The sequence below is a fragment of the Venturia canescens genome, chromosome 1 (genome assembly GCF_019457755.1).
Source record: "Venturia canescens isolate UGA chromosome 1, ASM1945775v1, whole genome shotgun sequence".
Classification (NCBI taxonomy): domain Eukaryota; kingdom Metazoa; phylum Arthropoda; class Insecta; order Hymenoptera; family Ichneumonidae; genus Venturia; species Venturia canescens.
The window spans coordinates 22,482,604-22,504,730 of record NC_057421.1 but is presented as its reverse complement, the minus strand read 5'-3'; the positions used below and the strand labels follow the sequence as shown (position 1 = coordinate 22,504,730).

The 22,127-nt window shown below is 34.7% G+C and overlaps 8 protein-coding genes across 16 annotated transcripts; 4 read left to right on the top strand and 4 right to left on the bottom strand.

The window, feature by feature from the left end:
• The first annotated feature begins 264 nt into the window (after nucleotides 1-264).
• Sgt1 (suppressor-of-G2-allele-of-skp1) lies at nucleotides 265-2,325 on the top strand. 2 transcript variants are annotated; one of them, XM_043430367.1, is made up of 5 exons: nucleotides 265-510; nucleotides 622-732; nucleotides 838-1,039; nucleotides 1,726-1,925; nucleotides 2,010-2,325. In XM_043430367.1, the coding sequence occupies exons 1-5, from the start codon at nucleotides 469-471 to the stop codon at nucleotides 2,115-2,117; spliced, it is 663 nt and encodes a 220-aa protein (XP_043286302.1). In that variant the 5' UTR covers nucleotides 265-468; the 3' UTR covers nucleotides 2,118-2,325. The 2 variants fall into 2 exon arrangements, with proteins under 2 accessions (XP_043286302.1, XP_043286310.1); XM_043430375.1 differs by having other exon boundaries at nucleotides 509-550.
• Nucleotides 2,236-3,988, bottom strand: LOC122417093 (uncharacterized). The gene is made up of 3 exons (XM_043430356.1): nucleotides 3,735-3,988; nucleotides 3,409-3,642; nucleotides 2,236-3,333 (listed from the first exon to the last, which is right to left on the bottom strand). Exons 2-3 carry the CDS (start codon nucleotides 3,574-3,576, stop codon nucleotides 2,599-2,601), a joined length of 903 nt encoding a protein of 300 aa, XP_043286291.1. The 5' UTR covers nucleotides 3,577-3,642; nucleotides 3,735-3,988; the 3' UTR covers nucleotides 2,236-2,598.
• A 20-nt stretch (nucleotides 3,989-4,008) lies between these two features.
• On the top strand, nucleotides 4,009-8,116 carry LOC122417018 (probable ATP-dependent RNA helicase DDX10). Its single transcript, XM_043430240.1, has 11 exons — nucleotides 4,009-4,249; nucleotides 4,357-4,548; nucleotides 4,719-4,991; nucleotides 5,201-5,322; nucleotides 5,415-5,616; nucleotides 5,704-6,050; nucleotides 6,124-6,300; nucleotides 6,561-6,835; nucleotides 6,965-7,170; nucleotides 7,264-7,694; nucleotides 7,788-8,116. Exons 1-11 carry the CDS (start codon nucleotides 4,151-4,153, stop codon nucleotides 7,915-7,917), a joined length of 2,454 nt encoding a protein of 817 aa, XP_043286175.1. The 5' UTR covers nucleotides 4,009-4,150; the 3' UTR covers nucleotides 7,918-8,116.
• Idh3g (Isocitrate dehydrogenase (NAD(+)) 3 non-catalytic subunit gamma) lies at nucleotides 7,993-11,626 on the bottom strand. Its single transcript, XM_043430304.1, has 2 exons — nucleotides 11,184-11,626; nucleotides 7,993-10,066 (listed from the first exon to the last, which is right to left on the bottom strand). Exons 1-2 carry the CDS (start codon nucleotides 11,400-11,402, stop codon nucleotides 9,125-9,127), a joined length of 1,161 nt encoding a protein of 386 aa, XP_043286239.1. The 5' UTR covers nucleotides 11,403-11,626; the 3' UTR covers nucleotides 7,993-9,124.
• Nucleotides 11,627-12,476: 850 nt separating this feature from the next.
• On the top strand, nucleotides 12,477-13,415 carry ND-B17.2 (NADH dehydrogenase (ubiquinone) B17.2 subunit). The gene is made up of 3 exons (XM_043430387.1): nucleotides 12,477-12,647; nucleotides 12,872-12,954; nucleotides 13,055-13,415. The coding sequence occupies exons 1-3, from the start codon at nucleotides 12,553-12,555 to the stop codon at nucleotides 13,291-13,293; spliced, it is 417 nt and encodes a 138-aa protein (XP_043286322.1). The 5' UTR covers nucleotides 12,477-12,552; the 3' UTR covers nucleotides 13,294-13,415.
• Nucleotides 13,416-13,646: 231 nt separating this feature from the next.
• LOC122417067 (uncharacterized) lies at nucleotides 13,647-16,390 on the bottom strand. 3 transcript variants are annotated; one of them, XM_043430315.1, is made up of 4 exons: nucleotides 16,251-16,390; nucleotides 15,643-15,843; nucleotides 14,560-15,217; nucleotides 13,647-14,341 (listed from the first exon to the last, which is right to left on the bottom strand). In XM_043430315.1, the coding sequence occupies exons 2-4, from the start codon at nucleotides 15,835-15,837 to the stop codon at nucleotides 14,073-14,075; spliced, it is 1,122 nt and encodes a 373-aa protein (XP_043286250.1). In that variant the 5' UTR covers nucleotides 15,838-15,843; nucleotides 16,251-16,390; the 3' UTR covers nucleotides 13,647-14,072. The 3 variants fall into 3 exon arrangements, with proteins under 3 accessions (XP_043286250.1, XP_043286259.1, XP_043286268.1); XM_043430324.1 differs by lacking the exon at nucleotides 16,251-16,390 and adding an exon at nucleotides 15,988-16,236; XM_043430333.1 differs by lacking the exon at nucleotides 16,251-16,390 and having other exon boundaries at nucleotides 15,643-15,860.
• On the top strand, nucleotides 16,358-21,059 carry Smyd3 (SET and MYND domain containing, class 3). 6 transcript variants are annotated; one of them, XM_043430288.1, is made up of 8 exons: nucleotides 16,358-16,487; nucleotides 17,448-17,618; nucleotides 17,934-18,175; nucleotides 18,442-18,746; nucleotides 19,005-19,296; nucleotides 19,577-19,739; nucleotides 20,187-20,438; nucleotides 20,837-21,059. In XM_043430288.1, the coding sequence occupies exons 2-7, from the start codon at nucleotides 17,473-17,475 to the stop codon at nucleotides 20,404-20,406; spliced, it is 1,368 nt and encodes a 455-aa protein (XP_043286223.1). In that variant the 5' UTR covers nucleotides 16,358-16,487; nucleotides 17,448-17,472; the 3' UTR covers nucleotides 20,407-20,438; nucleotides 20,837-21,059. The 6 variants fall into 6 exon arrangements, with proteins under 6 accessions (XP_043286223.1, XP_043286213.1, XP_043286196.1 ...); XM_043430278.1 differs by lacking the exon at nucleotides 16,358-16,487 and adding an exon at nucleotides 16,489-16,585; XM_043430261.1 differs by lacking the exon at nucleotides 16,358-16,487 and adding an exon at nucleotides 16,618-16,754.
• Nucleotides 20,432-21,654, bottom strand: Sumo (Small ubiquitin like modifier). The gene is made up of 3 exons (XM_043430398.1): nucleotides 21,327-21,654; nucleotides 21,088-21,213; nucleotides 20,432-20,908 (listed from the first exon to the last, which is right to left on the bottom strand). Exons 1-3 carry the CDS (start codon nucleotides 21,342-21,344, stop codon nucleotides 20,777-20,779), a joined length of 276 nt encoding a protein of 91 aa, XP_043286333.1. The 5' UTR covers nucleotides 21,345-21,654; the 3' UTR covers nucleotides 20,432-20,776.
• Nucleotides 21,655-22,127: the final 473 nt, after the last annotated feature.

Below are 22,127 nucleotides of genomic sequence, written 5' to 3'. Positions count from 1 at the left end.
AAAAATGCTATTTGAAGCTTTCTATCCTTCATAAGGTATGAGCTTGTTTGTATATTTAAAAAATTAGTATGTCCATTTATTATATCAAATGTTTAAATCACGTTTTCCTGACAGTTTTTTAATTTATCCTTTATTATCTCGTTCAGTGAACAATAAAATTTTTAATGAAGTTCATGGGTTCAATCATCGATTGATTTGTAAATTTGAATTTCGCGCTCAGCATCGACGCTGAATTCTCGGTTTTGTGGTTCTGTGCAAATAAGGCTTTACCAACGCTTTACATGGGCTTTACTTTTTTTGTATCAAAAGCAGCTGTTTTCTCTTGTTATGAAGTTTCGAGAAAAAACAAGAAAGTTACGAAAGTTTCCACGAACAATCGTGCGCGTAGTTGGTCGATTTTTCTGTTGTAACGAGAATTTACGATTGATTTGCACCGGGGAATAAATCAATCACGTTATCCGAAAGGACATGGCTGCGGAGAATACAGTAGCGGAAGCAATGGCGACTGAAGTTCGTACTCAAAATGACAAATTCCACTAGTAACATGAACGTAATTTTACATAACCTTCAAATTTATTTTTGTCCTATTAAGTTTGATTAAGTTGTTTGAATTATTTTTAGATGCCAACACCGAAAATAAAACACGACTGGTATCAAACGGATTCCCATGTCGTTGTAACTATTCTCGCCAAAAATGCCGAGAATGTTAAAGTTTCGTATACCGAGACCACTGTAAGAGATATATGAAACTGTACAACCATAAAAGTTGTTGATTCAGTCTGATTGGCGTTGTATAATGACATTTGTTAACAATATTCGACCATTTCTACATTCTAGCTGAGCGTATCTGCTCATCTTCCATCCGGTAACGATTATAGTTTGGAAATTGATCTTGCGCATCATATAGTCCCTGATCAATGTTCGTACAAAGTATTACCTTCCAAAATTGAGGTGAAACTCAAGCAACGCGATTGTATTCGATGGAACTCATTAGAGGGTGTTCCGAGTGAACAGGAACCTGTACAGCCTATTCCTCAAGGTATTACCTACAAATCTTGCTGATTTATTTAGTTCATTTATATCATTTCAAGCACTTTGTGTCAAGACGCTGGCTGCGTCTCTAGATAAGATCCTCAATAATAACGTTTTAATGCTCCTTCCAATGTCTTGATACATTTCATATACAGACAAGTTTATCAGAAAAAAGAAGAAGAAGAAAAGTTTATCCAATATGACTTTATCGCACAACTTTGTGTTTATGGCTATAAGAACAAAAAATGGTGTTAAATGAAATATTACGACATACAAAAAAAATTATTTTTAAAATGATCTTACTTTAGTTTAGGTTTCAAGGGTAATAGAGTTGAAATGGAGTTCCAGATTTGAAATGTGCCCTTCTTTAACTATTCTAGAAGGTCATATTGAGATGAGTCATCGGATAAAATGAACTACTGTCAATAGAGCTTGTCTTGAATAATTGTCGAGTCACTGTCTATCTTTGTTTCACATTAATTTGATATAAAATATTGGTTTAGACATGACCTTAGGGTATGTTATCTTTTAAATAGAGAGAAGGCAGAGTCAGGACATTTCATACCACCACTTTTCTTTACAACTGTACCTCTTGATATGAATTATGGACTTTAAACTAAAATTTGATGGAATAAGATCCAGAATTCGAAAAATTAGGTTTCTTCGTACAATTTCTTACTTCTTTTTATATAGAAATCCTCCAAGCTAGTGCCGATCCGCCAAAGTATCCGAGTTCCAGCAAAAAAGTACGAGATTGGAACAAGGTTGAAAAAGAAATAGAAAAAGAGGAAGCAGCCGAAGAACCCGAAGGAAATGCAGCTTTAATCGCCTTATTTCAAAAAATTTATAATTCGGGTAGCGACGAAGTGAGACGAGCAATGAACAAGTCATATGTAATTTTCATCCCAATGACATGAATGATATTGCCTCATCGTTGTTAGAAGGAATTAATTCATCTCTTGATTTTATTTCTGCAGCAAGAATCAGCTGGAACAGTACTGAGCACAAATTGGTCAGAGGTTGGAAGTTCACAAGTAAACAAAAAACTACCTGGTGGAGTGGAATGGAAATCGTGGGAATCCTGAACAATTATGGAAATAAAAATTTTATGAAAGTCTTGCAAAATTCAACAGTTAAAATACCAGTTGGTCAATGTGTCATGGTACTAAAGAGACCTGAACAGAAGTGCACACCTGGAGGATATACTCATTAACAATCTTTTTATTTTACCGTTTATTTACATGTATAATCGTAATAATAAAGATATGAAATAAATTTTTTTCTATTAGCAAACGATTTTCTTTCCTCAGTGCATCTCGAAATGAAATGACGTTCAAACAAGTTTCTTAAATCATTTTTACTTTTATAAAAATGAAAAGAATAGTTATTACCAACCACCTAATAAACTTTTTGAAATAAATCAGTAAAATCATCGCTTGAACCAGTCAACCACCTCTTTCCTTTTCAATTAATTACCTACCTATCATTTTATGTGTTATATTATCCTTTAACAAATGCAATCAATTATTTGCAGCCTGTAACGCATCTTGTGGTCGAGCATCTCTTTTACCAAAATAATTTACTTAGCAGAAGAGTCAGAACCCCAATGCAAATATTTCTAGTTGTAAAAAAATTAGAAGTCTCTTGTTGAGGATGAGGAATTTCAACGATCTCTCTACTGAGTCCCTCAGTAATTATTTTTTCTAAAGAATCAAAGTGATCCTTGAAAGTTTGTTCATTCTGTATCTGAGCCTCTGCTATGGCAATTCTCATATCTCTTATTCTCCTATTGTTATATATCATTGAACCACAAAGGGAAATGATTGCAAGCGTGGCTGACGCAAGAATGGATAAATATTTATATTTTTGAGCATTCATTGCTTGACTGTCGTGATACTCCTTTATGGCAGTTGCCAGTTGTGTAAAATGATCTCTTTCTTCATTTTCTAAGAGCTTTAATTGGTTTGTTATTCTCGATTGTTCCTGCAATCCTTTGTTTTCCAATATTGTTAACTGGACATATTTGGGGTCTTCACGCTTGATTTGTACCAGTTCTCCATAAACATCTTTCAATTTTTCTGCTATTACCTCTGCTTGGTGATTTAGAACTCTACGTTCATCCTGACACTTGAATAATTTGTTCTGTACAGCGATAACTTGATGCTGGGCCATTTCTACATCTTGGAGACCTGTCAATTGTTGATACCATCGCCATACATTTATAAGGCTCTTTGGTATTGGTGCAGGTTGTGCCAGAGGCGCCAAGTTCGGATCCTGAATTATTGTTGATCCATTTACTTGCTAAAAGAATTATTTGAATTTTCGTACTATATAAAATTCCAACAAATTTGATTATATCACATTACGGTAACTTACTTTAACGATAGTGTCGTATTTTTTCGTTGCAATATTTTGAAGGTTGGTCAACTGTCCTTGAGCCTTTGTCGATGCATTTTCAATTGCAGTTGATGCACTGTACACCATAGGTGATTTGCTAATACGCGCAGCAATACCTTGGAGAAACTTTCGTGATTGCCCAGACATTGTTTATTCAATAATAAAACATTCGATTATATGTAGCATTAAGCATTTTTTTGCAGATGCCGGTTCCTTTAGGTTACAAGTATATAGATGAATGTTTTGAGGAAGTATTTATTTCAGTTGCATTGTGAAGTTGGTTGGGTAATGACTTTTTTTCATACCTCTGTGATATCAGCGTCTCCATTTTGCATTATTATATATTCTACTGAATTAACTTGTCACGAGTATTTGCTAGTTTTCAGTATTTAATATACTCAACTGACCGTTTTCTTCGACACAGTTTCATTCAGATGAATGTTTTTTCTTTAATTTTGGGAGGAATCGGGCATAAGAATTTTGATTGGAGGCGAATATCAGCTGAATAATCTTTTATGATAGAGGTTAGGACGTCAACCGACGTCAACCTCCCCAAGGAGCCAAGAGCCAAGGAGCGGAGCATTGAACTGAACCGAAAACGCTCCTTTTTTCACTGTCGCCGCGTCGCACGATTGAAAACTGTAAACATCACGCACGTTGTTTCCAAAATCTTTTTCTATCTTGGAAATGACATCAAATCACATTTCAAAAAAACAAAATAATGGGTGGCGTTAAAGAGAAGAAAATTAAGATTTACAAGAAAAAGAAGAACATACCGGAGGAGAAGATAATCGCTGACTTACAAGCCCGTTATGAAAATGTATGTAAAAACGTGAATCGGCAAGGTTAACTTAACCTAAAAGTCAGCCAAAAGTAACATAAATTGTTGAACAAGTGAATATAACATTCTTATTGCAATTAAAACAGGTCGACGAATCGAAAATAAAGAAATTCAGCGATTTACCTCTATCATCAAAAACACAAAAGGCTTTACGAGAAAATGGTTATACAGAACCAACGGATATACAGAGACAGAGCATTGGTCTGGCTTTGCGAGGAAATGATATATTAGGAGCAGCTAAAACTGGGAGTGGGAAAACATTAGCATTTCTGATTCCGGTATACAAATATGTTCAACAAAATTTTAATCTGATGAAAAAAAATTCAAGTTTCTCTTATATTAAGTTTTCATTTTATTTTAAGAATTTTTAAATTCCTTAATGAAACATGAAATCTTTTAATTTCAACTTAATTTGTATGAAACATGATAAAATTGTGCTGTTTTACAGGTGTTGGAAATCTTGTACTGCAAGAGATGGACACGCTTGGATGGTGTAGGAGCTCTTGTTATAACACCTACCCGAGAGTTAGCTTACCAAATTTATGAAACATTGCGCAAAGTTGGTCAATATCACGACATTTCTGCTGGTTTGATAATCGGTGGCAAAGATTTGCAGTTTGAGAAAAAACGTATGGATCAATGCAATATCATTATTTGCACTCCAGGTCGTCTTCTTCAACATATGGATGAAAATCCTCTATTTGATTGTGTAACAATGCAAGTAAGATTTTTCAATTTTGAGCTATTCTTCGAAATCCATATAGTTTTTTAATTAATTTTTTTCATTATCTTATTAACATATAAAAAATTATTATAATTAAAGAGAGTCCTCACCTTTTAGAAGTTTTATCCCTTGATTAGAATAAATAGAATTGTTGTTCATTCATGAGAAGTTTTATAATGTAAATTGCTCATTCTTGATTGAATAAGGTTCTTGTATTGGACGAAGCTGACAGATGTCTCGATATGGGGTTTGAGACCACTATGAATGCTATCATTGCTAATCTACCGCCGACTCGACAAACTCTACTGTTTTCAGCCACGCAAACGAAGTAAGTTTTCGATTGAAATATCAAAATGAGTCTTTGAAGATCTGAGGTAATACAAGGCTGAGAAAAATTCCGAATTAACATACATCTTTTAGATCTGTACGAGATTTAGCAAGATTGAGTTTGAAAAATCCAATGTATATATCAGTTCATGAGCATGCCGAGCACACAACCCCGGAGGGTCTTCAGCAGAGTTACGTTATTTGTAATTTAGAAGATAAAATGGCAATGCTCTGGTCATTCATAAGGCATCATCTCAAACAAAAAGTGATTGTATTCTTTTCCAGTTGTAAGCAGGTAACGATATCGAATTAATAAATGTCATATTTATTCGAATCGTCTTTTATACTGACTATTCAAGAATTTTTCTTCAATAATTCTCAGGTGAAATACACGTACGAAGTACTCTGTCGAATGAGACCGGGTATCAGTCTTCTAGCACTGTATGGAACGCTGCATCAATTGAAGCGTATGAGCATTTATGAGAGCTTCTGTAAAAAGCAGAACGCCGTTTTATTCGCGACCGACATTGCTGCACGCGGTCTAGATTTTCCAGCTGTTAATTGGGTCGTACAGATGGATTGTCCCGAAGATACGAATGCGTATATCCATCGAGCTGGGCGTACAGCTAGATTTCAGAGAGGTGGTGAATCCCTTCTCGTTCTTCTGCCCAGTGAGGAAAAAATGATTGAGAGATTGAAGGAACGAAAAATACCCATTTCTATGATCAAGTAAATATTCAAATGAAAACCGTGAGAGATTCATATTGTTAACACTTGGTAAGATTTTCTTTTATTGCTTTAGAATAAATCCGAACAAACTGAATACTCCACATCGAAAACTCGAAGCTCTGCTCGCCCGTGATGTTGCTCTTAAGGAAACGGCGCAACGTGCTTTCGTAGCCTACGTGAAATCAGTATTCCTGATGAAGGATAAAGAAATTTTTGACGTTCACGCTCTCAATACGGATTCTTACGCTAAGTAATCAAAGACAAATAATTCTATTTGGTCGATGACTCTGAAACATCAACCTGCGTTGGAAGAACGAGACGAATTTTTCATTTTTTTTCAACTTGATAACTCGTAATTTTATTACGATTCATTATTATCGTAATAGACTATATGTTAAAAATTATTCATTCAATCGATTTGGGTTTTACGCATTCCAGTTTAGTATGATGAACGTTGAAAGCTCAAATAATAAGTTATCCACTAATTTGACTTTTTTTTGTGTTAATTAGATCTTTAGGGCTGGCTATACCTCCGAGGATTCGTTTTCTGCAAAGAATGCAGAAAAACACGACAACGGATAAATCTGGAAAAACAAAGTCTGAAAGTTCGCAAGAAATAGTCAGAACGGACAATAAATTATTGGAAAATAAGCTGCGGAGTCGAGAATCTAGCAGTGAAGATTCCAATGATGAATTTTCCCATGAGGATTCGAACATTGATCGACGAGCATATCTATCATCGACAGAATCGAAAAATAACCTCGATAATGCTTTATTTGCAAATGGTAACTTTTTTAATCTATTTTTTGAGATAATATTTCATTTCTAATATAAATCACTTTGTATATTTTTTATGTTCGCTTCGGAAGTATAAGTAATTCGGTTTTTGAAACACAAATGTTTTAATATTCCAGAGGATAGTGACGACGGTGAGGATATTTTAACCGTGAAAAGAAAGAATGTTCAGATAGAGGGTGAAATATCCGATGAAGAAGATGAAGAGGTTAAGCTGAAAAATTCGAAAAACAAAAAAGCAGTGACGAAAGCTGCAATGGCTAAAAAAATATTGAGAAAAAAAATAGTTCCGAACAAAAAGACAACTTTTGACGAAGATGGTCAAGTGAGTGGGACCATTCATGAGGATTTTGATATATAGCAAAGACTAAAAATGAATTTCTGTACATCTGTTTAATTTTTTTTTTTTTTTTATTAGGAACTTTTGGACTCGGCAAAAACGAAAGTGTCAGAACTCGCGAGGCAATACGAAAATGAGGAGTCATCTGGCATCAACATTGAGATGGCCAAGAAAATCCTCCGGGAAGAGGATCGTTTCGATAAAAAACGATTCCAGGCAAAGATAAGAGAGAAACATAAGGAGGAAAAGCGAAAGCTTAAAGCAAACAAGAAAGTGGTGGAAAGTGATGAGGATGAAAATGAGGTGGACGATGAGCGAGGAGGAGTTAAATTGGCTGACTATGTGAGCGAGAGCGAAGCGGAAGAGCCCGATCTTTCCTGGCTTCCAGATCCGGATGAAATTTACGGTCCAAAAAAGGGTTCAGATGAGGAGCAATCTGGAAAGTCTTCAGCCGATGACGACGACGACGACGACGACGACAACGACGAAGAGTATGAAAATGTTCACAGGTAAATGAAATTTCGAACTTGTTTATTGCTAGAAATTGTCGCCCTTCAAAATGCTTTTATCAATGCTCAAGTTTTTTGTTGTTGTTGTTACAGACCGCCGAAGAGGAAATTAGTGACGCAAGAAGAATTCAAGAAATCAAAGAAAAAACAGAAATTCCAAATGAAAGAAAACAGCGATTTGCAAGCGACCGAAGAGTTGGCGCTGCAATTGCTACGAGATTGAGGTATCTCGGTAACATGGATTTCCTGGAGTTAATAACAATACATGTATAAACTAACGAGTTGAGGAAAGACACTGTTGACACAATTCAATGGTTTTATTATCTGTTTGTATAATAATAAATACGTCAATATTTATTCTCGTAACTCCGAATACGGTGTACAATGAATAAAATGATTTATCTACTTAGGCTAAATTTAAATTTATTGTATCATTTTTACAAGGCACGCGTCGAATTCATTAGACGTTTCAGTGTGCTCGATTTGTATTTTCGTATTGTACATGAGAATAGCAGAATCGCTCATCAATCTCCTTACTAATGCATCCGAACAAGCTTTCTCTTTATTTCTTAACTTCTTGTGCGGTTGAAGGTTGAAGTTTTAACATGGGCTTTGCTAAATTCGATATTTTCATGGAATTCGATAAATAAGAGAGGATCGTTTACTGATTAAATGACTACGAATTATCGCTTTTTACGTCGATTTTTTAAATTCGAACAGTTTTTTGCAACAATAATACTCTCTGGAGCATGAAAGTTGGCAATATGTGATTGTATAAATTTCGATTTTCATTGCTGTAAATACACTTCCACAGAGATAAATGTATGAACATTTGTCGAGTTGTACTGGTTTTTTCAATTGCATAAGTACTAGAGAGCGTTCTCAATTGTCTTCAAAACAGCTGGTTCTAAGGTTTCAAATATCATAAATTTCGATCTTTATTATCCTGTCCATTAGTGTCGATTTTTCACCATATACGACTTCAATTTTAAGGGGAGGACAGGGGATGTTCTTCGACAATTTTTCGGGTCACATTTACTATCGTTTCTCAACACGATTAATCTATTTTTGTTTTGTCTCGTGAGAGCATCGTAAATCGAGAGAACGGGGGACCTCATTCTTATTTGTATGAATTTTAGTTTTCGTGAACATAAAGCACGTATTTTAGGTAACAGCTAATACCTCAGGTTGACCGGAAAATGAATGGTAAATCGTTTTATATTCTTTCGAAGACAAGCATTCAAGCATCAACGAAATTTCATTACGATAACGCTTTATGAATGGAGATGCGATATTTGGAAAATTTAATATTCCTAGACTAAATGATGAACCGGGTGAGTATCGGGACAGTGTTGAATATTTCATGAAAAATATCGAATTTAATAACGCGTATTTTCTAATTGCAGAAATGGGACAAGGAAAATTCAGATTCATTCTTGCGCCCTCTTGATGTGCTTCAAAATACTGTCAACGACTTCCCTGCTCGTGGCAGATCCACCGTACAAATCAGGTGTGTGTATTCTCGCGTTAATGGTCTTGTTGATGGCGTTTTGTATGATCGTAGCGTGATGCTTGTGGCCGAGATGACGTAACATGTCAACTGCAGCGTTCAGCATAGCGATCGGGTTTGCGATATTCTTACCCGCGATTTTAGATCCTGTGTTACGAGTACCAGGCTCAAAAATGGTGTAATGATCACCATAATTTTTACCGGCCAAAAGTCCGGCGCCGCCCAGAAGACCGCATACGACATTCGAGACGATAGCACCGTAGAGATTCGTCGTTAAAATAACGTCGAATTGATGAGGATTCGAGACGAGCTGCATACAGGTATTGTCGATGATCATATCACCGTGCGCTATGTCAGGATATTCTTTGGCCACTTGACGCGCCGTTTCGAGAAAAAGGCCGTCCGACAATTTCATTATGTTTGCCTTGTGCACGGTCGTTACTTTCTTCCGGCCATTGCGTTTCGCATATTCGAAGGCGTAACGAGCTACTCGCTCGGAATTCGATCTTGTTATTATTTTCATACTCTCAACCACACCGTTTACGCTCTCGTGCTCCAACATCGCGTATTCACCCTCTGTATTTTGCCTTACTATTACAATGTCAATGTTGTTCTGACGGGAACTCACACCCGCGTAAGACACGCAATGTAGTACGTTCACGTAAAGATCCAATTGATTTCTCATCGCAACATTGCGCGATAACACACCCGCCTCTCGACTTCGCGTCTCGATGTTTCCCTTCAGTGCTACTCCGTTTCGACGAATCGACGTTATCGCATAATCGAGATCATCGTTGTTTGGCGCATTCGGATCTATGTCGATGTCTTCGAAGTCCACTGGTACACCCGCGTATTTGAAGACCTGGTCATAAGAATGAACATTTTTTAGATTATCGCTAAATAATTTTATTGAAATTTGCATCGCTTAAACCGAATGAGTAAAATTCCATTTTATTTTCGTAGTTGGTTTAAATATTTTAGCAAATTTGATCTTAAGGTGCAAGAGACGAGTTTATTACAGCAAAACGCTGCATTCGAACATTGGATTCTACTGACAATTCAATAAATTTTGTGGTATTTCAATGATGCAACGAATTTTACTTCCGATCTACATACTTTTGTTGTTAATTTTTTTTTAAACTATCCAAGAATTTTACATCCCTCTTATTAATTTTGTTTACACATTTGCGTAGTGAACTTGATGAATTACAAAATTCTGTAAATATCGCACTTGAGTCCATAAAGAAAAGTGGTAAAGCCAATATTTCGGGGTTCCAGCTGTTAGGGGAACATCAATGTACACAGCAAATATTTAACTTTGGCAATCTCTTGAACAAATATGTCCTCGTGTGGAGATTTAAAAAAACAATAATATTATAAGGTGTTTTTAAGTTTCTTGTAGTATTCTTCAACATTCAATATTTGAACAATATTTTCTTCTGTAATATTATTTTTCTTCCTAAAAGCAAAAAATTTAACTGAAGTATTAAAAAATTTGGAAAATCTGTCATAATCAAAAGTTTTTCATAGTCAAAACATGAGAATATTTTACTTCAGCTTTATTTTTAGTACAGAATTCAGGATAAAACTATTGGTCATGTATATTTTTGAAAAATGAATAAAAAATGCAAGATTTGGGATCATGAGATTTTTAATAGTTAACAATTCGGGTACCTTTATGATTAATGAATGTGGAAACGGAGAAATAGCGATATTTGAAATGAAATTTTTGATACTATAATTTCATGGCTTCCATGCGATTAATATTTTTTGAATATCTACATAGTCTAGAACATCATCTGTGTTTAATCAGAACCTACGAAATGAAGAAATTTCGATATATCTAAAGGAATTGTTTTGAGTCAGACCCAAAAATTCAGAAGCAGATGCGATGACCTCGAGATAAGATAAATGAAAAACTTTGGATTTTTAAAATATTTTAGGAAAAAAAAATGGAAAAGTATTTTGGAAAAACTCACCTCTTTAACGTAGCCCATCAATTCGGGACCAATACCAGCACCTGGCAAAAGTGATACCGTGTGTCGACCTCCGTAGTGAGCCTTTGGTATAGGCATTTCCTTCTTAATAAGTGGTGTCTTGTGCTGAATCTCAAAAGCCGACAAACCACTGGCACATCGATAAATCTGTGGTGTTATCGTCTTCGGTTGAACGTACCTGATCAACGATCGCGCTGCCATGTTTGCAACTGTTTTCCTCACACTCGTTTTTAAGGCAACTCTACGAACGGTTAATTTCTCTTGAATGAATGAATTTTTTTTTCTTTTCCTCCGATCAGTTACTTAAGACGCAAGAGACACGAATTTTTTCGCCAGGGTCTATTTTCAACGATAACCCAGAGACCTTGCCAGAGGTTCTCGCTTTTGCGCACCCGCGTTGACAAGAAGCAGAAGACAAGAGGAGAAAGAAACACACGAGTTCTACACCCTCACCCATCTACCGAAGCAATCAAAGTACAAACACGACGCCTCGGAAACATTTTGAATCAACTGATGGTAAGATACCACAAAAACTCTTCGCGGTGGCGGAAATCTGAATTACAGAACATACCGATGGAAAATGAAATTAAAAAAAAAAAGTTTCACATCATATAAGCGAAGCATGATTTTTACTGGTTTTTGCGGTTGTTTCTCCTTGTACAATAACGTGCTTGCATACCTTGCATACTCACTTCGGCAAGACAAGTGTGCAACAAAACAATTGAACCTTCCATCTTTCTAAAATATGGTCGATTATTATTATATTGAAAAAAGGAACTGTGTTTAAACAGTGTTCAGGGAAATGGCCATTTACCAAATCTTAATTTGATCGTCCCTGTATGAAATCTTGAAGAGTTCTAGCCTTTACCAATCGAGATCGGATTTTGTAATAATTGTAAATCGATGACAATGATGTACAAACCCGCCTCTAATGCCCGTTTTCTCCAACGTTAATTCGAGTTCAAACTCGGTTCATCCTATCTCGAAACTATATTAAAAAAATTGAACTGAGTTTGAACTGCGTCGGCGGAGAAAACGGCCATAAGAGTTTTGATCTGGAACTCTTTTTTCCAAAAATTTTGAACAACTATAGGTTTTGATATTTCTATTAAAACTAATTTCGGAAATGCGTCAATTTTGATCCGAAAATCATCGACAGAGCCCGATAAACGATCTACAGTAAAAAACAAATCTAAAGCAATCGATCGAGTTCACAAAGTGCGATAAAGCATTAATCTATATAGACATAGCGTAGAAGTGTAGAGGTACCACTCATCGAGCGGTTTTGGCGCTTCCATGCCTCTCTACAGAAAACATCTTGAATCTCGATTTACATAACAGAAAATAAAAAATGGCGAAGTATTTGGGTTTAGATAAATTGCAAAATTTGATGAAAATAATACGTCAAAATGGTGGTTTAAGAGGATGCCTCAAAACACTTTACAGGTATTAACAAGAATCACTCATTATTAAAAAATCTCATTGAAAATATCAGTACAAGTCAAAGATAAACACTAGATTTCAAGGTTATATCTACTGTCGCGACTGCACGAAATGTCAAACTAAGTTGATAATTAAAATATTTATTTTGCATCATTTGAAAAAATAACTCCCCCTCCTTCAGTTAGCAGTAAAGAATGAGAAATTGAACCTGTTTAATTTCGAAACAGAACTGACGACCTTAAATTTGGAACTCTCATCGGAGAAGACAAGTATGGCAACAAATATTATGAAAACAACTATTACTTTTATGGTGAGTCGTTGCAAAAGTTAATTCTACACTTTTGATAGAACCGGCAATGGGAAATTTCTTAATCTACCACATTCTTTCTATCAATATTTTTTGTCAAAAGGGCGTAACAGATGGGTAATCTACACTGATAAAGTATGGATGAGCTACGATGGATCTCAAGTCCCAGCAGAATGGTTCGGTTGGTTGCATTACAAAACTGATCTTCCGCCGCACAAAGACCCTAATAGGCCGCAGTACAAGTGGATGTTGGAACATAAAGAAAATTTATCTGGCACCACCGAGGCTTATATGCCATTTAGTACTACTAAGCCAAAAGTAGAGGCATGGAAACCTACCTAAATGAATGCTAAGCCAATGGCTAAATGGTATGGAGCGTAGAATGATTGTATTTGATATAAATAATAACCTCTAAGGAAACTTGTAAGTGTTTCGTGTATATATATAATAAAAAATTGCAACAATTTTAAAAGTTTTATATTTCAAGATCTTGGCTACAGGAAAAATGTAATGTAATAATAGTAAAATTTGCATTTTCAAAATTCAATGAATTACTTTGTTAGTGTTACAATTCTGTTTATCAGTTTGCTGATACTCAGAATAATTAAGATTTTATTAAAGACATTAACAAATCACTTTGGTGAAAGACCCAAATTATTTGTGTTAATTTTAATTATTGAGAAAAGAAAACCTTATCCAACAAAATAAATAATTTTATTTCTTTCATTCACATCCAAAATAGTTATCGATGTTTTCATAAATATTTATAAGTATCCATACATTTTCATATCACAATAAAATTGACATAGTTTTTGCTCATATAAGTGGATTCTTGAAGGTACCGACACAAAATATACTATACTTTTTTTTCATATACAAATGGACATACAATAGGAATAGTCTTTGAATCCCGTGTTAAAAATAAAATTTCATTTATTCATTCAACTTCAATATATATCTGTCTATAATATATCATTTTTTTTTAAGATTCTCTTTATGGTAAACGAAGTATCACCGTTACGTTCTGCAAGGAATGTTTGGAACATTCAAGATTGCTTTTTTGTCTTTATTCAATACTTTTTGTTCATAAATAATGGAATGTATTTAATAAACACCCAGAGCTAGTTCTGGTCAGAGTCGTGAGACTTCTTTTTTCTGTACTCATTTTCCGACTGATAGCCCGGTAAATGATTATGCTCATAAACCCCAGTTGGCATGAAACGTTCTGCTATGACCGCACATTTGCCGCGGCAACCGCGGTGTTGCTCAGCACATCTGTAATGCGAACGGTTCAACACTTCTGAACGTGACGTCAAATTGTATACATATCCTTCGTGAACAAGTTGCGGACGACCACGGGCCGATAGTCGGTAAGTTACAGGTTCCACTGCTGTTGAAAAAATGAATGTTTTTTCATTCAATTGTACATCATCAACGATTATTATTCCCATTTCTTTCTGTTACGTTTTCGTCTTGAGCTATGTACTAATATTCATAAAACAATGTTTTTTGTAAAAATTTATAAGTTCGGAAATAAATGGACAAGGATTTGTAATCAAAATACGATTAAATTGTATCGAAAAATAATTGTACGTGTGGACGTTTTACCTGCACTGGAAATGTCTTCCGTTAAACATTTCGCATCTGCTGTATTTTCAATAATCAATTCATTCTCGTTTTCCTCATTTGTGACCTGGTCTGTAGTGAGATCCGCAGTATTTTTTTCCAACACGCTGGATGTATCGTGGTTTTTTACAGACCCTTCAGAATTTTCATCACAACTATAAGACTTAGCTTCATTATTGTCATCTTTTGAGCCGAGTACTGCTTCTTGAACAGTTTCAATATTGTCCTCGCTCACTGTTATGAGGTTCATGTCTCTGAGAGCAGGCACAGATAGCCTAATTTTTTTAGTGGAATGTCGAATAGCTCTGTTCTTTCGTGTTTCTCGATTCTTCTTCAGCAAATTGTCTTCGGGATCAATGAGACGTTTTTTTAAATTCTGGTGCTCTTTTGAATCAGAATTGGAATGCGATTGAAGAGTTTCACTCGAAAAGAGTAGGTCCTCTTGTGGAATGGAATTTTTTTTATCCGTGCCGTCTCCGGTCAAACCTTTGATCTGAAGAATTTCTGCTACTTTAAGAAATGTCGCGAGCTCCTCTTGCTTTACGTTTACTTCTCCTTGGTACATGAAGCTGAGTAAAGCTGCCACGTGTGCATACCCTATGTCCTGTAGTATAATGACCGGATGTTGACAGGGATTGCTCTGGGAGGAAAAAATTAATCAGAAAGTTTTGAATAAATTCAAGATTGAAGGTTTCTGTGTTTATTCAAAAACACGTTTAATGAAAAAATTTTTAAACTGTACACAAACAATATTATTAAACACTGAAACAAACGATAAAAATAAACAATATTATTTCTAGGATATATTCTAGTTTTTTATAAAAACAAATAAATGAAACAAGACTTCGTTCTTCAAAGTATGCAGAAAATAATCTTTCCTATTTTTTGGAATATTCTAAGATAAATGCACAAGCAGTTACGTTGAATTTTAAATTAGAACTATAATATTATGCATTTCCATCACTGATTTCAGACAGAGTCAGAGAGCAAATGAAATATCTCTGCATCCAAATATAGAAATAGTTTACAAGACTATTCAAATTAATTGAAATTAAAAAAAATCACCTTAAAAATATCTTTGAAGTATGGACTGCAGATGGAGAGAACTAATTTATGAGCTTGTAATAGTTGGCCATCCACAGCTAAGGTAACGTCAACTAGATCTTTGTCGCTGAGGTGACTCATGAAGCCGCTCATTAAATTGTTTGAAAAATTGTTCCATCGCAGAGAAAACTGATCGGTCACAATTGCCTCTGCCATTTTCCGCTAGGAACCAATAATTTGTCGAAAAATATGAAAACAACCACCAACTTATTATCATCAACCTGCTTTTATACTAAAATAACGATTGATTATGAAACCAAATGTCAAAACAAAAATACAGTTGAGATAACCACAAAAGGAAATTACTCGCGTTTGAAGTTTTATTGGCTTTATTGATGAAACAAACGATTCGAATTTTGTCGAATGTACTACGGAAAAGTTACTTTTTTCATAATTCAACAATTCATTTAACCACAATTCATTTAACGCCAAAGTTTGATCAATTGGCAAATCCGACACAATTTTGCACTACTGATAAATCTTCATATATATATTTTAAATATATATTTTCTATATATATCTATGTGTAACAGAACGTATAATTTTGACGGTCCTTTATTTCGGCGCACCTGTTTGACTGGAGATGTACTCGACTGTCTTTTTTTCTAATCATCAACTTTGTCAATTGAAGTTACATCGTTGTTGACCATGACATTATTACAATGTTTCTTGTTCGAGCTCTTGATGCGCGTGTGATTTTTATCCGCTCTTCTTTCAATGTATCTGACGAAAAAATAGTAGAGTGAGAAAGAAACATAGACAGCGAGATGAGAAAGAGAGAAGATTACGTAGAGCGGAGAAGTGGGGTATGAGAGGACTAGTAAAAGTAAAAGTACTGTTGACATCTTAGATACAAGCAACGTGGAACCACTGTAGTTTGATGTTTATTTTTTTCTGATTTGCGGTTTGTGTTATATTTCTCACGCTCTCAGAATGGAATGCTATACATTTTTCTACAGTTTATCCAGATAGTCAAGCTTGATATAATTGTGTGCAAATAAGTATTCATCAACAAAATTGTTAGCGGGGATATTACGATGTACTGAGTTGACATAAAGCTAAATTGTTGAATGGTGATTCAAATTGAGAGGTTTTGAGAGAGAGAGAGAGAGATGTAAATTCGAAAACTCAAAAACGTTGATGACAAAAGTGTTCGATTTTTTTGAAGTAATTATTAGCTGATCTCGATAAATAACTGTCTGATATAGAGTACGATTGAGTACGATAAATTGGTGAAAATCGTCTCATTAATTATGTGTATTGTTCCTTGAATCTAATGAGCTTCGATGCGGTAGCTGCTATTTTTGCGCCGTGGAACGTGGAACAATCAGCAATGCGCAGACTCTTGCATGTGAAGTGTGTAAACGAGAATAGATAAAAACAATGTTTTGACCTCAACCAGTTAAATTCCTCTCCTTCAAAATGCTTCTTCTTCATCTCTCTCCTTTCTTTTTCTTACATGGCATGAAATGGTACAACGTGGGCCTGAAATAAAATATATTACCCGGTAGCCAAGCGACCCATATTGTTTCACCTTTGCGGTTGCCGGCTAATTTTGCCTTGGTTGACTGGCGGGCCGGCGGGCAATTAGACTCAGGCCTGGTCGGCATAGCCTATAAGACTTCAAAGTATATTTTTATTCTCGTTTGATTGACCATTTTAGGTCCGAGGAGATTTTTGATTTTTGATTATGAATCAATACGAAATTTTTCGCAATTTCTCGAAACACCATGTTTTAGCATCATTTGTTTTATTTTTATTTACAGGTAAAAATATTTTTAAATAGTGAATATGGCAAAGATTTGCAACGAAATAAAGAAATTTCCTGAAAAAGGAAGTTTCGTGAAAAAGGGAACAACTATCATCGAAGCTGAACCCTTTGTGGCTGTGCTCAATTCTTCAGTTCGTCAGAAACGATGTGACCATTGTTTCAAAAAGTAAGTTTAATTGTGTGCTTTTTAGACAGATTCTTCTCTTAAAGTCTTGTTGGGCATATTTTTAGATTTCAATTTTTTTGCAAAGTCGATAAATTTGGAAAATAACCATATTAATGTTTTTTTTTCTATAAGTTTCTAATATATATTGGAACACTATTTTGTATGAAGTTAAGTGAAAAATAGAGGAAAGTATTTGCCAATATCTCTATAAATGGAGGGAAATTATAGATATTCGAACCAAAAGAATTATTAAATTTAAATATAAATCATTGCTTATTAAGAATTTAATAAACCTGTTCACTTGGGTTCCCACAGGTGCAAAGTCTTCAGATGTTCCGGTTGCCAATATGTTCATTACTGCAGTAGGAATTGTCAGAAGCTTGCTTGGCATTTACACAAAGTAGAATGTCCAAATATGAAAAGAGTTCAACCTCTGGAAGTACCGGCAATGGTAAGAATGTTGACTCGAATAATAATGAAACTCAAAAATGGTGGAGCTCAAGAAAAAGGCTATTATTCTGGAAGCGAATATAGAACATTTGACGATTTGATGTCACGTAAGTGTGCTGAATGTGTTTATCAGACCATTAAATGTAGAGTAGGTATAATCAACGGAAGAAAAATTGTTCAAATATTTTATTTAATAAACATTCTTCCACTCTTCTAAAATTATAAATTTTATGAAATGAGGTTAAAAAAATTTATATTGTTTTCAAATTGAAAACAAACATTTCGAAGAATTCCGGTGTATATATGTATTGATTCAATTTCACGATATATCAATAGATTTGAAAATTTTTTTGTGTGTATTTTCATGTTACAGATAGTAATAAAATAATGGCAGACATGGAAAAAATGGATCGTTTTACAACTGTGTACACTGTTCTTCAGCAATTCATTCCCAATGTTGTTCTACCCTCACCAGTAGAAGTACTCGAAATATTTGGTCGCATGACTATTAATTCTTTTCACGTTCTCAATAATCAGTTGAGAAGCATAGGGGTCGGAATTTATCTTGGCCCATCGATTATCGATCATAGTTGCAGACCAAACACTTCGACCATTTTTGATGGTACAAAATTGTATATACGTGTTGTACGTGACATACCAGACTTCGATTGGAGTAAGGTATGAACTCAATGGAAAGCTGAATTTCTCAAGTCCTTAATTTTAGGATATTCGTGTTTCCAATAATGACAAAGGCTGGCATCGTAAAAAAAACTACTAGTTACTGGAATTTATTTATCTGAAATTTTCCGAAAAGGCTTTATTGAACCGTGTGTTTGTTGTCCGAGTATAATTATTGAACTTCGTTAACGGAAAATGAATCATTACAATGATACACACATTATCGTCGAAATATCCGTCTAATTCGTATATCTGCAGGTGTCAGTTCCATACATCGACGTACTGAAGCTGGTAGACGAAAGACGCGAGGAACTCCAAGACTCTTATTTTTTTTGGTGCAACTGCGAGAGATGTAGTAATCCTGAGCCAGCGGCGTCTGCTGCTTCATGTCCTAACAAAAAGTGTACGAATCCATGCTTTCCCAAAGATTTCAAATGTACGAAATGCAACGAACTCTTTCCTCCCAATTTTCAAGAAGATTTCGAATTAGTGAAATCGCAGTCTCGTCGTAAACTCGAAAAACTGGCTAAGGACATGGATCATGCTGCAAGTATGAGAAACATCCGATTATCGAGTAACATTTGAACCACGAATCGGTTGAATAATTCATTCTTTGCATCAAACATATCGCTTGAAGTCAGGTGCAAACAGCGTTGAATTTTATGACAACTTTTTCATATGTTAAGTCAATAGATTAGATAAACTGTTATTATATATTTTCAAGTCATAAATACTTTTCAATGAGCATACTATTGATAAAGAAATTAATTATACATTCTTTTCAGACGTAAACTCATGAGTTCTTATTACGTTTTTTTTCAACATTCTAGAATTGGAAATCTCCAGGATGGGTCTGAAAGAACAAGAGGGCATTCTTCACTTTCATAACATGCTCCATGTTCACATGCTAGAAAGAGCCGCAACAGCCGCAACCGAATTAGAACTCTGGGAAGAATCTGAGATCTATTCGAAAAAGGTGTTACAACAATACCAGTAAGTTTAAACGTTTGTAATACTGAAAAACTATTTAGTCTTTCACAGTAAAAAAAACTTCGATACGCATAGATGGCCGCCCGAAATTGATTTCTTGTACCGCTAAGCGTCAAATAGAAACGCTCAGTTGATCCTAAATGATTATAAAATAGCGTTTATGATCCATAATTTCTCGTAAATGAATTAAGGATATATTTTATTCTTAATCGATTACGGACAAATTATTAATTTGATGACAAGTGCATTGTAATAATTTAATGTACTTTTATTAATCATTAATTTTTATTATTTCTATCCCCTCGTAGAAAATATATCAATTTCGAGCTGCCTTATCGTTAGTAATGCTGTTAACTTATCTGAAATGTGTTGCTTGAAAAATGTATGATTTATGGGAATTTCGTAAACATTGACTACATATTGCGTTTTCTCTTCTTCTTTGTTATTAAGATATTACTACGGAGATTCACATCCGCTGACAGGAAAGGAACATTTAACACTGGCAATGGTGTTACTCAACTGTGGAAAGTCTGAAGAAGCTTACAACCAGATGAAAAAAGCGTCAGAAGTCATAAAAATAGCATTTGGTGAAAACCATCCAAAAATGCAAGAAGTCGAGAGAACGGCTTATGCAATACAAATTGAAAATTCCCAATTCAAAGCTGGCTAATAGAAAATCTAAAAAATAATAACACTTTTATCGTACGTTATGTGTTTTTTTCCTTACATTTTTTTCTTTCAAATTTGTTGAATTCTATAGTATGTTACAATGAACGTGTGCGGATAGTTTTTTTTTGTTTCATAATTTAGAGAATATTTAGAATAGCTACATTCTACTTTTTGTGTACGTTCCACATACTCTTATTTCATACAATAGAAAAAGAGAAAAAATGTCTTTAAACAAAATTCGTTCTAGAGATATTGAATGGAACGAAAGGAAAAAAGAAAGAAAGAGAGAGAAAGAGAGAGTGAAAATAACTAAACAATGAAAATTGGATTTTATTAAAATATAGCGTAGACGTTGCAAAAACGTTTCTGCATCACGATCCTCCAGTCTGCTGTTGATATACTTCTATAGTATCGCCCTCTTCCATTTCCAGAGTTGTCGGAGTGTCTAGCTCGTTGATTGGTTGGCCATCAAATCTGAATCTCACAGCAGCTATCGCCAAACCCTGATATATTTTAATTCCATGAATATATTTTGATTTGAGTAAGAAATGTTATAAGGAATATTAACAATGGTATTATGGATGAAAAATGGACATTATTGCATAACGTATCGATTCTGTAAGAAAATAAAAATAATTTTTTCTTTCAAATGAATACGAAAGAAATAATAGAAAAAACTTGCCTCACGATCGCAGTATGCGTTCATCAATTTGCGAAGGGGAGTATGTTTCTTTATTTTGAACTGTACAACCGCACTATCTTGGCCCAAAACTTTCAGATTTATGTGTTCCGACTCAGATTTCGCTTCCTGCGTAAATAGTTATAAATATTAACTTCGTGAAAACCGTAATTATTACTATATACATAAAAAACGTGACAGTGTTGGAAAATTCGCCGAATTTGAGGTTATAAAACGCGTACCTTTTTCTCGTCGGACATGATTGTTTTTTTTTGTTTTCCCTTAAAATATCGTTAATTAATTCAGTCTAAAAATGCAGTCACGAAAGACGAAAGATCAATGTATTCGATGCTTTTTTACTCTCTTATTGCTGATCTATAGAAATTCTTTTTAATTTTCATAAACAACACACGATCGTTACGATATTTCCGAATTAGCTATTTCACATCCCCGATACTCAACAGAAATCCCGCTCTTTGTCATATCCCACGATCCTCGAAGGCATATTGTTATTTGTTGTAGTTTTGTTGAAGCTCGAAACTCACGAAGATACGCCTGGCGCTGCAAACGCATCGGTTTTATAAGTCGTCGTTCACATCAAACCGCGTAACGATCTTTGTTGTTTTTCGGTATTTTATTATCACGATTAAGGTATATTCACAATGGAATTTTAAAAAATCAGCTCATTGTTGTTACGGCATGCTATTTGAAAAATATGAATTCAGGAGCGATTTTTTATATCGGGCCTTAGGAAGATCAATTTGCCTCTGAGATTTAACGAATTTATTGACAAAACGAGTATTCGATAGAAAAAAAAATATCAATGCCTATTCATTTTTCATGACTTCGTTCCATTTTTATTGTCTCATTATTTTACTATGAAATACCTTTATTGTAAGTCACGAAAATTATTGACTTGATTGGTTGACGCGAGTTCGTCCAATAAGAGCTCAGCGTTGCGGAAACGACGACATTGTTGAATGTCGTAAGAAATATAATAAATTATTATTATTTTCTCATGATACGAAAAAACGTATTTTGTG